Consider the following 15,403-nt stretch of genomic DNA (forward strand, 5'->3'; position numbering starts at 1 on the left):
ATATTCCTACAAGCACGGGTATTCCTTACGGGATGTCTATACCGCCAGAGAAACCTGTCACGAGCTGGCTAGACAGCAAGCCAGTCCTCTCCACCCTGACGACTTCTGTGGGGCTGCCGCTCCCACCAACGATACCAAGCCTGACCCCGTTCATCAAAACTGAGGAGCCTCAGCCAATTCCCATTAGCCACCCTTCTGCTAGCCCTCCCTGCTCTGTCAAGAGCGACTCGGGAACAGCTGACCCCACATCAAAAATCTCCAATGGACTTTCTGATGAGGTAGAGGCTGGCGCTTTGCCTACCTCAAATGGCAAAATGGAAGAAAACCCTCAAAACACAAGCTCTATCGCTAACGTGAGCAGCTCTGTGAGCTCACCGGCAGCAGACTCGGGCTCCGGCAGCATTGCCACTTTTACAAATCCACTGATGCCTCTAATGTCAGAGCAGTTTAAGGCAAAGTTTCCATTTGGAGGACTATTGGATTCAACGCCAGCATCCGAAACATCAAAATTACAGCAACTGGTAGAAAACATAGATAAAAAGGCAACCGATCCTAATGAGTGTATCATTTGCCACCGAGTTCTCAGTTGCCAGAGCGCACTGAAAATGCATTATCGCACGCATACTGGTGAGAGGCCATTTAAATGTAAAATCTGTGGTCGCGCTTTCACTACTAAAGGCAACCTAAAGACTCATTACAGTGTCCACCGTGCCATGCCCCCACTGAGAGTACAGCATTCATGCCCGATCTGCCAGAAAAAATTCACCAATGCTGTAGTGCTACAGCAGCACATCCGAATGCACATGGGAGGGCAGATCCCTAACACCCCGGTCACGGAAAACTATCCTGAGTCAATGGAATCCGATACGGGATCTTTTGATGATAAGAATTTTGATGATATAGACAACTTCTCAGATGAGAACATGGAAGACTGTCCTGACAGCAGTGTGCCAGATACACCTAAATCTGCAGACGCATCGCAAGACAGCTTGTCTTCTTCCCCTCTGCCCCTGGAAATGTCAAGTATTGCCGCTTTGGAAAACCAGATGAAGATGATCAATGCAGGACTTGCTGAGCAACTTCAGGCAAGCTTAAAGTCAGTTGAAAATGGGTCAGTGGAAGGGGACGTTTTGACTAACGATTCGTCATCGGTTGGTGGTGATATGGAAAGCCAAAGTGCTGGAAGCCCTGCTGTCTCAGAGTCTACCTCTTCCATGCAGGCCTTGTCCCCATCCAACAGCACTAATGATTACCACAAGTCACCAAGTATCGAAGAGAAACCAGTAAGAGCTTTACCAAGTGAGTTTGCCAATGGTTTGTCTCCAACCCCTGCAAACAGTGGTGCTTTGGACTTGACATCTAGTAACACTGATAAAATGATTAAAGAAGAGTCTCTGAGTATGCTCTTTCCTTTCAGAGATAGAGGTAAATTTAAAAACACCGCATGTGACATTTGTGGCAAAACATTTGCTTGTCAGAGTGCCTTGGACATTCATTACAGAAGTCATACCAAAGAGAGACCATTTATTTGCACAGTTTGCAATCGTGGCTTTTCCACAAAGGGTAATTTGAAGCAGCATATGTTGACACATCAAATGCGAGATCTACCATCACAACTTTTTGAGCCCAGCTCCAGTATTGGCCCTAATCAGAACTCTTCAGTTATGCCTGCTAATTCACTGTCATCACTCATAAAGACCGAGGTTAATGGTTTCGTGCATGGCTCTCCTCAGGACAGCAAGGAGACACCCTCTGGTCTAGCTGCTGCGGGGCCACTCTCCTCCTCTGCCACGTCCCCTGTCCTGCTGCCTGCTCTCCCCAGAAGAACCCCCAAACAGCACTACTGCAACACGTGTGGGAAAACGTTTTCTTCCTCCAGCGCTCTGCAGATCCACGAAAGGACGCACACTGGTGAGAAACCTTTTGCCTGCACTATATGTGGAAGAGCATTCACAACAAAAGGCAATCTGAAGGTACTTTTTCCTCTTGCTGTTCTTAGGTTTCATTTTGGCCTTGCTGGGGTTTTTCCAGTGTTCACATCTGTTAGCGTTGCAAGCCGTGGTACCTTTGGGTGTCTGTGGCGTGACAACTGGAGTGTTTGTTTAGTCAGCCCTGATAGTAGTACTAGATGGGCTCTAGTTGAGTGCTTGCACTGGCAGCAGGTCCGAAGCGTGATCTGTTTTTGATGCTTAATTAGAGTTCACCTACCAGCAAAGACCGTCTATGTAAAGTGTGAAACAGAACAGCCAAGTATTGGTAAGAAATATTAATTAATAGAGAAATGTATTTAGTAACTCACACACCTCTTAAAGAAGTGAAAGGCTCTCAAAGATGTTTTTTTTTTTTCATAACTATCATGTAAAATGAGGACTGTTTAAAAAACCTATTAACATAATTCTGGAACTAATGGGCATTGCTTTAATTGATTATATAACTAACATTTCCTACTGATATGTGTTTGGAAAAGCAAATATACTTAAGTTTTAGAACACCAGTTGAGCACTTTACTGTGTACATTTTTCTGTTGACAGAGTATTTCTCTAGAGGTTGCTGCCAGTAATGTGAGATGAATAATTATTTTCAGGCCATTCTGTCTATACACGAGGCTCTCCGATGAGCAATCAGTAAAGGATACTTTCTGCCTCTCTGAAAAGGACGTTTATAGGGTAAAGGGTGTCAAATGCAATACTTACCACTGCAATGAAAGTGGACATAGCAATTCTAGCCCCAAAAGCAGCTATCTGCAATTGACAGAGTAACACGAAGTCATTATGAGCTAAATACATGTAATAAAAAATAATAATAATTGAAAAAAAGCAACAAGCAATGTATTGTTCAGCAGGAAAACGGAGTATTCTGGGTAATGGTGATGGGCTGATCCAGAAGCAGCTTATTTATTGCTCCAGATGGGAAATGAAGCCCTGCATCCAACTACTTTTAGTACCCTTTATCACATAACAAGACCGGACATGTTTGTGGACTGCTGCCTTCGCTGTGATGAAAATTAGTTTGAAATTCCTGCCAACCACTATTTTTTTTTGTTTGTTTGTTTTCTTCTTTCTGTCTTTTCAGGTTCACATGGGCACTCACATGTGGAACAGTACTCCTGCAAGACGAGGCAGACGACTTTCTGTAGATGGCCCCATGACATTTCTAGGAGGCAATCCTGTAAAGTTCCCAGAAATGTTTCAGAAAGATTTGGCTGCACGGTCAGGGAATGGAGACCCCTCCAGCTTCTGGAACCAGTACGCAGCAGCGCTCTCCAATGGCTTGGCCATGAAGACCAACGAGATCTCCGTCATCCAGAACGGCGGCATCCCACCGCCACCGGGGGGCCTGGGCAACGGGGGCAGCTCGCCCATCAGCGGCTTGACGGGAAGCCTGGAAAAGCTCCCGAATTCAGAACCCAACGCACCTCTAGCTGGTCTGGAGAAAATGGCAAGCAATGAAAATGGGACAAACTTCCGTTTTACACGTTTCGTGGAAGACAATAAAGAAATTGTAACAAATTAGATAAAACTATAACATTCCTGCAAATAGTGCAACCTAGGGTTGCTTTTTTCAAACTGCAAGCTACAACATTGCAAAGACTTTTTTTTTGTACCATGTTCTACTTCTAGAGTTCTAAGAGAGCTTATTTATTAGTGATATAACCTTGCTTTGCAAACAAATGCAAGCATTAACTTTGGTCTCCTGTATTTTGAACTAAATACTAATCGACTAGAGTGCTGTAAAGTTGCTGTAACATTTATGGCAGTTGCAAGTCTGTTCTGCTAGGTGATCTTATTCTGGCATTAACTTATTTTCTATATCCAGTTTAACATGAACTCTGGTATTGATGCAATGCCTCAGTGATGCATTAGATCTCTAATAAAAATCTGTATATAAATGTACACTTTGATCCTGCTGGAAATTTTATCAGCACACACATTGTTTAATTTTTCCAAACAGAATTAAGAAAAGGACTGAAAGAATATAGACTGAACAGTGTGGGTCCTTTACACAGCTCAGTTTTTGATTTTTATTATAAAATTAAAACTGCTTTAATTTTTGTAGGTTTAACATTTTCCGTTTTGAACTGTTATTTGTATTGTGCTTTTTACTTGAGTTGTCTTAAATGTTAATACATTTCTGTACAGTAATAAGCACGCAGATTATTAGAGAAGATACTGAAGTGTTGTTTTGGTAGTTGAAACTGAGACGTAACATTTTGCCTTGTAGGTATATTCATTATAGAAAATGTGCTGGACTTTCACAATGCTGCTAAGTATAGCATCTTGAACAACTTCCGCGGACAACTGTAGATGCTCCTGTATATACAATAAGACATCACTTTCATTAAAATGTACATATGTTCCTTACAAGACCAAGCCCTACTCCTTGACCAAGGGAACAAGTATAGTGTTTGTTTATTTTATATTAGGTATGGGGGGGGCAGGGGGAACCTTGGACTGTTACATGCACTTTCTTGGAAAGTTGAAAGGAAAAAGAGGTCCAGTTTCTTTAACATTTAATACTTACTAACAGCAGAGATACTGTAATTTTACTCGAGTAATCAAATACATTTTTGCAACAGATAAAATTTGCTGTCTCTGTGTTTTTAAAGTGTACCTGTATTTAGTAATCTCTTTGAATGTATTATTTAGCCTTTCCCTTGGTTAACATGAACTGTCCAGGTTGTATGTGTGTGTTTATATTTGTAAGTATGGGTATACATATATGTATTGCATATTAATTGCTAGTATATTTTTCATACTCCCTAATAATGGGAACTTCCTCCTTAACTAATCAACTACGCCTTCTCATAAAATTGTAGATATTTTGGCATTTTTCATTTCTTTATTAAAAAAAAATGCTGCTAGCAAAAACCCTATTGGGCCTAGGTAAGTTTCCTTTGAAGGGAATACTTCTTATCACATTTAAGGCTCAATTTGGTTCAAATGCTTTATATTTGATATTAATTTTATTCTATGAGATTCTATGTTTGTGGCATGCTTACGCTGCTATATCTGTGTTAAGATGTCCACTTGCAAGCCTCCATGTATTATATGGAGTTTATAACTTGATTGTAAAAAAAAAAAAAAAAAAAAAAAAAAAGCTTTGGCCTTGCACATGATTTGGCTTCCCTTATGCACCTGCAATGATCGTTAACCTCAGTGGGAGTTTGGGGACAAAATCCAGCTCAGTATTTTCACCTGGTAGAGTTTTATCTCCCTAACATTATTTATGAAAAATAAATCAGCTTGGCTGCCTTCAAATTATAGATGCTTAAAAACAAAACAAAAACAAACAAAAAATCACAAAACAGGAATGATCAATGTTATGTTCATTGTGTATATACATATATTTTGTTTACAATTCCAAAATTCAGGTATTTTGCTTTGTGGGGTTTCCTTTGATATCAGTATGTATGGGGGGAGTTGCCTTTTAGAAGAAGTAATCTCCTTGCTCTCCCCCCCGCCCAGTACCTTGAATTGCAATTGGGGCATGACAGAGGATTTAACACTGAAGTGACGGGGTGAGAAAAACTTTTCCTGAGGAATTTTACTATGATTATGAATACTTAGTAAAGTACAAACGCTGTAGCCTGAATACCTCTCGGACTCCACATCTTTAGAACTTTTTTTTTCCCTGTGTGAACGCAACAGTTCCTCCGGTATACGATACGCGTTTCTGTCCGTGTGTAAGCTGTACGCTAGAGCCCGCCGGCTTGTCAATGTGAATATTTAAGAATTTCGAGTCGCCGCTCGGTCTCGGAAAAAGGTAAATTAAACACACTTTAAAGCTTTTATCAACGAAATACTAATTCTCCTTCGGAACCAAGCTTAGGTTTGCGCCCCTCGGCTGGGGGCGGCCGTTGGTTGTGACCGTTGGGAGCGACCGTTGCGGGTGACCGTTGGGGTTCGACCGTTGGGCGCGGCTGAGGGGGACCCCCCGCCCGCTGAGGGGACCCTAAGGGGAGGCGGGCGCCGCCCCGGGGAGCTCCCACTCCTCGCCGCAGGTGAGGCGCCCCCAGGGGATGGCAGACCCCTCATCTCGCCCCCTGCCTGCCGGCGGACGTTTCCTCAGGGCGCCCGGCCTGGGGGCAGCGGCGAGTTGCGACGGGCGAGCCCCCCCCCGGCCGCCTGATTGAGGTGATGGCGGGCGGCAGCTCCCCAGTTAACCCTGCCCGGGGGCAGCTGGCGCCGCTTCCCTTAGCTGCGGGCATCGAAGCTGGGTGCGAGGGGGGCACCCGCCGTCCCCCAGCCCTGTCCCGGGGCCGTCGAGGATCGGAGAAGCTGGGAGGTACGGTGTGCGTGGGGGGGATAATTCACCCTGGGAAAGGAGGATGTGAAGTTTCCCGTTACTTGACGCGGGGCCGGGGGAGGTTCCCTCTCCCCGAAGCCGCCCCCTGGCAGGCGCACGAAGGTGCCCGCATCGCCTCGATGTCGCCTGGCCACGGGCACGGCGTTAATCCTGTCAGGAACAGCGCTTTTCTTTTCCTTTACAGTCCTGTTCGTGCGGCCGCGTTTTTCTCATTGTCAACAAAGTTTTTCCTTCTTTCCTTGCTCCCTTTCCGCCCATCGCAATTTTATGATCCATTGAAATAAAGCACAGCGTCTTTTTTTGTTGTTGTTGTTGTTTCTTCTTTTCCTTTTTCTCTCCTTTTCTTTTCCTAAGCGCCAACGATCGTTGAGCGCATTCATCTAATCGGCACGAGTAATTTTCCTCACCCAGAGACGTGATTTAGTTAAAAACGGGGCAGGTAGCGGGCGAAACTTGCCCGGGCCGCCTGAGCTGAGGCTGAGGCTGCCGCTGGTAGCCCCCTTGTAGCCCCCTGGATCTGGGGGCAGTCCCGGGAGAGGAGGCGGCGAGCCCCTGGCAGCGGCTGGCGGAGAGGAGCCGCCGGCCCCGCAGCGCTTCTGTTCCCCGGGCACCCCGGGGAGCTGCGGGCAGAGGGAGCGAAAGGCTGGGAGGGCGTGGGGGGGCCTGGCCGAAAGGACCCAGCAGGCTGCAGAGAGAGCGCCGCTTCGGAGGGGCAGGAGCGAGGCTTCTCTTGACGAAGTCGGGATGTGAGGGGAAAGGGGGCGGCAAATTGCCTGACTTGGTTCACGTGCAGATGACGCCCAAATCCAAATGCTTTTTGTCTGGGGAAAAGGTGGATGGATTTCTGCTTACCCCCTGTGCCGGGGTGTGATTTGAGATTTTAGGGAGACGTTGCAAGCTCTCCCTGCCCCAGGAGTCCCCAAATCTCTTCTAGCCTCTTTTGAAAAGAATATTTGCTGACTATCAAAATGCAACAGTTGCTGTTTGGTTTTACTTTTTTTTTTTTTTTTTTTTTTTTTTTTTTTTTTTTTTTCTCCTGAGTGGAGTACTTTTGCTTTTGGGAGTCCTCAAGTCATGAGCTCCCTTGCTGCATCGTTGCAGGAGGCCAGTTTTACTTGGCAAGTGAAGGTGTGGCTATGTGTTTTTTATTTATTTATTTTTTTTCTGTGTCCCTGCCAGACTGCAGTATTTCTCCATTTTTTTTTTTTATTTTTTTATTTTTTAATCAAAGTATCATTTTCTATCTGGTTTTCTTCCCTCATTAATATGCATTGACAGAAGTTAAAATAATGTTTGGCAAATAAATGGGTGCAGCTATTTACACGTGCCAGAAGCAATATGTCTTTTAGCTGTTGAGCTGAAATATGATGACTTAAAGATTTCACATACGATAAAATCTCTTATATATATACCTATCTCTAGACAAAAATGTTAAGGAGGAATAGAAGTTTGGAAATATCTGTCTTTAGGGAAGAACAGGAATAGTTGGGAAACATGCACTTTCAGCTGAGAATAGAGTTACTGATAGGTATGTTTATGTTCATTTTTCTGATTTTAGTATTTCTGTTATTTTATTTTTATTTTTATTTTTTTTACATATAGGCTATAGTTAATATCAGAACGGCAACCCTGGAGCCAGTCCCTCTGCCACTACTGGCAATGGCCTAGCAGATGCCCATGAAATGGGAAGTGCACAGTGATTCTTCCTTGGGAAGATCTCCTCATTCTAGAGACAAGAGATATTGGGACTTCCTGAACCATGTGCAGTGACAGGAGCGCTTCACAAGTAAGTGGGTGCAAGCACGGCAATGATTGAAATTAAGTTTCAGGCACAAATCATATTATAGCTTTGTCCTACTAAGAGTGCCTTCAGTTTCTGTTTTATCTTCTGTTTGTTTTAGATTTTTTTTTTTTTTTTTTTTTTTTTTTTTTTTTTTTATCCTCAGTCTAAAGCTTTTAAGAGGCAAAATCACTTAATGACATGGGAAGAGGAGCACTACAGGTGAGCACAGGAGAGGGGGAAAGAGAAACCTTTTAATGATCAAGTCCACTTAGCATTGAGGGAGTTGGTGAAAACTGAGATGTTGAAGGCACCCTCTGCAATGCTGTTCATGGTGGCTGGGGCTGTGGGCTTCTGTACAGATGACTGTGTACAGTGTATCTGTGAGAACTACTGGAGAGTTGTAGAGTGAGGAAGTGATGACATCTTCCTTTCCATAGCAGTTAACTAATCTAAGCCAAATTGCAGGCTCTTCTTAACTTTTGGAAAGCAGTTTCCATCTGGTTAGATGAATACCAAAAGCATGTCCATGCCTATGTCAGTTTCAATCATGAGTGCAAACAAGGAAGGTCTTTACTGGAGCTTTCTGCCCTGATACTTCTGGTGTCATTTCCTTCTCTAAGAAAGAAGTCTCTACATGTTAGCAGGCATTTGCAACATCTGTACAGACAGCTCTTTTGATCGGGGCAGTGCTGAAGTGCAAAGGTCTATTTTTTTTTTATTTATTATTTATTTAAAGGTTTAAAAAATGCAGCATCACAATGTCAGGTGGGTGTAGCAGAAGCCCTGCAGCACCTGGCATCAGGTGGTGCAACACAAGCAGTATTTGGGATTGAATATGGAAAGAAAAAAGTGGAGTGGTCAGACACAACATCATAAATCTAGCCCCGCTGGTCACCGCTTTGTTTTTGATGCTTTTTTTTTTCCATGAAAAATAGTTTGAAAGCTGAGCCAATGAGAGTAACCAGATGAATAATGTTAAGACTTTCTTCGGACCAGTATCTGTTTTGAGCTTTCTTTAGCTGCAAATAATTCTAAATTTTCTTCCTTTCAATGGCATTTTAAAGTGACACTTAGTACATAGTGAAGCCAATGTTTGTTCCATGTGTACAGTAATTGTATAAGTATGTGTTCATATGAACTTTTATCTTTCTGTTGGCTAGAGAAGCTAGCAAATAGTAAATTATAGGGAGAGACATAACCAATTGCAAAGGTTTGTAGGCTTTAGTTGCCCAGACTGAATACCGACTCCTGTTGGCAAGTTATGTCAGAGCTGCCGAGGAGGATGAGGCTATTTGTGATGGTTAGCTTGGTTGTGGGGATCCCATAATACCAGCACACACCTTTGGTGCTGACAACCCTAAATGAATTTAGTCCCCTGCTTAAGTCTGTTCAGCTTGTTTTGGTTTCTAACACCGAGTGTCTGAGCACTACACAAACTATTTCTCTAAGTGTCCAAGGTAGTTTAATATGTAACTATCTTTCTCTTTCCATCCAGAAGATTATTTCTGTTCCCTGAGACTTTCACCCCTCTTTATTTAAATGGGTGGAATAAATCATATAAGCACTCTTTATTCATATCACTGCAAAAACTGTGCGATTTTTTTTTCCTTTTACTTGGTAAATAAGGCTTTAAGATAGAAGTTGTGAACATGCCTGGTACACTTGGGACAAAGCTTAAGGAGAAGATCTTACAAAACTGGAGGTAGAGCTGTTGTGTTTGTAAGTCAGGGAGAAAAGAATTTATAAAGCTACAACTTCTTTGAGACGGAATTTCATGATACATTACATTCCAATGCAAGCCTCCTAAAGGGCCAACTGTCTACAAAAGAGGCTTAGCTTAAAATGCCACTGAAGGCCATTTAAGATAGTTTGTCCAACTTTGCACTGAGGTGGAGGAAGAACACATTGTAATTTGTCCTGTTGTGACAGAGCATTAGCAGTAATAGCCTAAAACGCCAAGGCTATTTCTTCCGCCATCTCCTTACTGATGTTAGGTAGCTGCCTAGAGTCACTTTTCTTGTTTGACCTATACAGAACAGCAGACTGTGCTCCTATGTTCTCTCCTGGACTTGAAGAAGTTTTTAAACCAATTCTCTCTTTCCAAAGCTGTATGCATTCATGCTGGCATCCTCGATAAAGCTGGGACACAAACAAAAAAGCAAACAAAACAGTCACAATAGTATTCAATGCACTTAAACTTGGAGGAAATGAAAATCAATATTTGTCAAATGGAGGGAAAAGGTAAAATGGACTAAGGAAAATATCTGGCTTTCTTAAAAGCCATTAGTGAAAATGAAAAGTTGACAGCAATACTGAAATTTAATTTAATGCATTGGTGCTGTTTGAACAGATTTTTTTTCTTCCTTCACCTCTGTCCACTGATGCTTAGATTAACTTGATGCACACACTTTAATATTAAATGCTGTTGAATGGAACTTATTACATTTTAATTGTGCATAGTTTAGAGCCTGAAAGCATTATGTAAAGGTTTTGCCTGTGGTTAAACTGTGAGGGCCTTATTTAGTAAGTGAAACTTCCATCTTCTGGGCACGTGTCACCTTGGGCAAGCTGTTCTAATCTATTGATATGCTCCATAAAATGTTGCTAACAATAGTTCCTTACTTTTCATTTTCATTTATTTTAAATATTTAGATAAGAAATTGTTCAGAACACACTTTTACTATATGTGCATACTACATAGGTGCTCATGGAATAGAAATGGTTATAAATATCTTATTCACAATGCCACATGCTTAGTTTCATGTCATATTTATTCAGAAGAAAAATGCGGGATGATGTATGGTATGGCAGCTCAAGGTAACCTGTTGCCTCAGTGTCTTCCTAATTTTTTGAAGCTAGTGTGTGAGGTAGGAAGATGGGAAGGGGCTAGGACTAGCGTGTTGTAGTAGAGTGCACACTGAAATGGAGTGAGAAAATTGGGGTCCTCTGCAGTTGTTGGTTTTGGTGAAGGCCTTATAAAGCTGTCTGATGCTATTTTTCTCTCCTAGAGTGTATATCTGCATGTACTATACTCTGCTTGCTGGTAGTAATTTTATAATGCTGCCATTTCTTGAAATGCAGCTATAGTTTTTTCACTGTCTGCTCTACTGTTGAGCACTAGGAATGATGATAAAGGCCATATTTTGGGATCCTCTGAGGGATTTTCTCCATTCTGTTTGATCAAACTGCTTTTTATAACCCTATATATAGCAGTGATGATCTTTGCTTTTGAAAGGGTAACTCTGGGTTTTGAAACTTTGGTCATATATGGTATGAGTCTTCAACTTATGTTTATGTTCAAATCTTTACCCCGTACAAACTTGCAGAGAAACAGAATGTAAGGATTTTCATTTCTTCAGGAGTCTGAAGTATCAGGACTTCACGTTTAGTTGACAGCTTTTATGTACTACTTGTCTAGAAGTGCTTCCTCTTTATCTAAAAAGTAGATTTTGACAGCAGTAATGACAATAAGAAAAAAAAATTAAAGGTCTGGACAGTAATCCCCCTGCCCCACTCTGCATCCCCCCCATCCCTTGATGAAGAATCTGTGCAGCAGTTCTGTCCCCACAATCCCCTGCAACTTCAAATTTCAAGTTTGTTCAATATTTTGCTATCTCAATTTCTATAATACTCAATTTAAACCATCACAAAGAATCATGACTTTTAGAAAGTGCTGGGCCTGCTCTGACCAAAAATTAGACTTTTAAAAAGTGTTGATGCAAGTTCACCTAAAATCAGTACTGTTCTGAGGAAACAAATGGCTGAAATCCCATGACAGTGGACAGTTACCAGCTGATGTGCTAGACTAACATAATGAGATAGGGCTGACAAAAGAACAATCTGGCAGCAGTTTTGTAAAAAAAAGTTTTTATTTTATTTATTTATTTTTATTTTTTTTATGGCTAGTTAAAGGAAAGCAATTAGTTTGTGTTTGAGTGTTGTTTATGTGTGTGAGTGGGGCAACATGCTGATTCTGAACCATGATGCAGTCAGGCACCTGTAGCTGAAATGGCACATGCCTGTGGGGAGCTGTATGCAGTAGGCTCTTGGCCCTTCACAGGTGGCCAAACCCAGGCTGCTACATTTCCAGATTAGTTTTTTGGGAGATATGACTGTGTGCAGACAAAATTCTTGTACAAATACTGACCGTCAAAGGTTCTGAAATAGGGAGTCCTGTGGTGATGTGATATATCATTCTTCAGACGTAGTAATTTTCTTTCTTCTTCTATTTTCATTTCTTTTTCCTCTGCTTTTTCTCTCTCTGCAGTTAAAGCTCTGTATAATGTTGACAGCTACTGGAAAAGGTTGTAACAGCAGTAGAACTGGCAAAAGATAGGAGTATTTATAAAAAAAAAAAAAAAAAAGTCACAATAAATCTAAGATTAAACATCAATAGCTAGCAGCTGTAACACCCCTACTCCCTCTCTGTTAAGCAGTAAAACCAAGGTATAATTTGGAAAGGACCCAAGCTGGGATTGAAGAAACCAATCTATTCTGCATGCTAAGGGGAAGTTGAGATGTTCATGTACAGCATGGCATTTCCTCAGTTTCTGCAGAGCCAGCCCCCTGCTTGTGTGCTATAGGAAGTGAGATTTTTTTCTGCTGAGATGTAAAACTAAATGTCTGTTGGTGATTGGACCATCTGAGTCTTTCCAGTATCGCTGTAACTACCCAAAGATGATGGGACATACCCGCAGTTATTAGGACAGATCTCTGCTGTGGGAGACTGGAGGGGCTGAAGTCCACTGAAATGGCTTAATGTACCTTCATGGTGTTTGTAGAGTAAGAAGCAATGTGCAGAGAAATTTTTGGCTATAGCAGTGGCAACTGTGGAAATGTCTTGGATGACTTTGTCTTGAACTAAGAATTGATCTCATCTTGTCTCTCTTCAGCACATCACGAATACAGAGGTCTCGGGTTACCCTCTGTATTCCTTTCTTCCAGTAAAGTCCAGCTTGGACTCTACTTGGTCCTCTGTATTTTTATTTTATTTTATTTATTTATTTATTTTTCTCCAGTGGAAGCAGTTAATCTAAGCACTCCGAGGAAATCTTAAAAACCTCTCTTAATTCCCTCCATGAATTGCCTTTTGATATATGGCTTTCTTCTTCACTTCCTCTCTAAAGACTTGTGTGGATGTAGCACTGTCCTTTGAAATGGCTGAATTTCAGTATGGGAAGCTTTTGCTATCTTTTGATTACGCTACAAAAGGAGGTTGGCAGGGATGGGCAGTTCTGGCAGATCAGGGGCTTTATTTCAGAGGAGGGTGAGAGTACATTGGCTGCAAATAGCTGCTGAGCCTTTTGCTGGAACCTTATTTCATTACTATTCAATGTCCTCTTGCTTCTATTCTTTGTTTCAAAGTACACGTATTTGATTTTTTTTTTTTTTTTCTTGAGAAATACATTTAGAAAGAAACTCTTCACCATACATACATGTGAGGGGAAGGGTAAATTTTTTCTGGGGTTCTGTCTGATACAAAATTACAGTACAGTTCCTGAGAAGAAACCTACATTTTCATCTGGGAGAACTGTATAATGTAAGCCTCTTCTACGAGTGTTTCCTTCCTGTTTCTTCACCTCAAAATGTTCTTTTTTTTTTTTTAAATGTTGTTATCAGTTTCCTGTGCTAAAACATTAAGTACTGGATTTCTCTGGATTCACCTGAAGAGCAATAATCCCAGTTTACAATAAATGAGAAGTAATTCTAAGTAATATTTCAGAAGGTTTGTTTGTTTGTTTGTTTTGGCAGCAGAGGGAGTGTTAATTCCAGAAGCATTTATCCAACACTGCTGGAAAAAAATGGACAAGGCATTGTAAAGACCTGAAATAGAGAGTGAAACTATTTAATAGTGGTCAAATACTGCTATCAAAATTAGTCTTTACTAACATCAGAAATGTCACATCCTTCTGGTTCAGTAATAAACCTACAGTGACTCATCAGGGTGGTGTTGTGGCTTTTTCTCTGCCCTTATGGAGCAGGGTATTGATCAGACTGTGAAATAATACAACAGCTGAAGCTCAGGTAGCAGATATGCATTGAATTGATCTCACTTTACTAAGCCCCTGTATCCCAGAATTATTTATAGCAGAAGGATTGACTCTGGAAAACAACTTTGATAAATACCACCCTGTAGCACCTGTTTAAGTGATGGGGAAAAAGCACTCCCTAGTTTGTTAACTTTAAGTATGGGGAGTAGAAGTGGTGTGCCCATAATAATATTATGATTCATACAAACCACTTTTCAACCAGCTCAATATATTTCATTACCTCCTTTCCAGCAGAAGTATTGATTTTTTGTTTTGTGGTTTTATAACACAATTTCAAGGCTGTTGTAGTTTAATGAGCCATGTTCTTATGATGTTTAAAAAGATTTGAAGCATTTGCTGAAATAAATATTATGGATTGCCCATCTCTTGTCACCGCTTTTTTTCTCCTACCCGTATAAACCCAGCCCAAGAATGAATAGGGCAGCCAGCTATGCGGCTTTTTGTGTTTGAGATCAAAGTGCTACCAGAGAACAATAGCAGGCCACACTTCTGTGTTCATGACCACACACAGCAGCACCTGCAGAGCCGTAAAATGTCATTGTTGCTTCTGCAGTTTGAGCACAGAGGAAGCACCACTGAGGTGGCAGATGATTCTAATAATACTTGATGTGAATTGATGGGGAAGGAGGACCATAACACAGAGGGCTTTTTATTATAAGCCTTGACTTCCCAAGCTGTGAACAACAGAATACTGCACCTGTGGACTTTCTTCAAATCAACCATTATGGAAAGTGACAGATTTTATTAACTTAAGGAAGAACTTTTCAACATGGGAGATTTGCAGCTTATTTTGGAGACGTGAAGAAAAGAGAAAAAAGCAGACTAGTATGCTACATATTTTTCTACTGCTTATATTTTTCTAGTGGAATCTGTGCTCTGCTTTTTGAGTATGTTATAGAATTGGAAGAGCATCATTAGAAATACTTTTATCTTAAAAAAAAAAAAAAGCTTTTTTTTTTTTTAACACATTGCTTCATGCTTTATATTATGTGAAGATAAAATTAGCAATAAAATAAATATATTACTTGAAGAGATGCATGCAATAACTTCGGGAGGCTAAGGATGGATGAGGCTTGAAAAAAGTTTTTGGGGAAAAAAAAGTCCTCCAAAGCAAAAGTGATTTATACTAGGCATTGTCTTTGTACATTCAGCTCCTCATTTGTGCATCTCTCTTCAGCGTGGTTCTGGGATGGCAGGGACTAGATATGAGGCCTGTAGGATGGTGGTGTCATCAAAGGCACATCTAGGTAAATGGTGTTGACTT

At 41.3% G+C, this 15,403-nt stretch overlaps 1 protein-coding gene across 1 annotated transcript in view; it reads left to right on the forward strand.

The window, feature by feature from the left end:
* Positions 1–15,403, forward strand: part of SALL1 (spalt like transcription factor 1) — a 226,569-nt gene that overhangs the window by 25,020 nt on the left and 186,146 nt on the right. The window contains exons 6-8 of the mRNA XM_084533410.1: positions 1–1,973; positions 3,073–5,763; positions 7,909–8,092. The exon at positions 1–1,973 is cut by the window's left edge and continues 1,440 nt beyond it. Of these exons, the coding sequence (XP_084389536.1) occupies positions 1–1,973; positions 3,073–3,513 (2,414 nt within the window). The 3' untranslated portion in view covers positions 3,514–5,763; positions 7,909–8,092. The remainder of the gene's footprint in view (positions 1,974–3,072; positions 5,764–7,908; positions 8,093–15,403) is intronic.

Source organism: Aythya ferina (assembly GCF_964211825.1).
Source record: "Aythya ferina genome assembly, chromosome: 12".
NCBI classification, from domain to species: domain Eukaryota; kingdom Metazoa; phylum Chordata; class Aves; order Anseriformes; family Anatidae; genus Aythya; species Aythya ferina.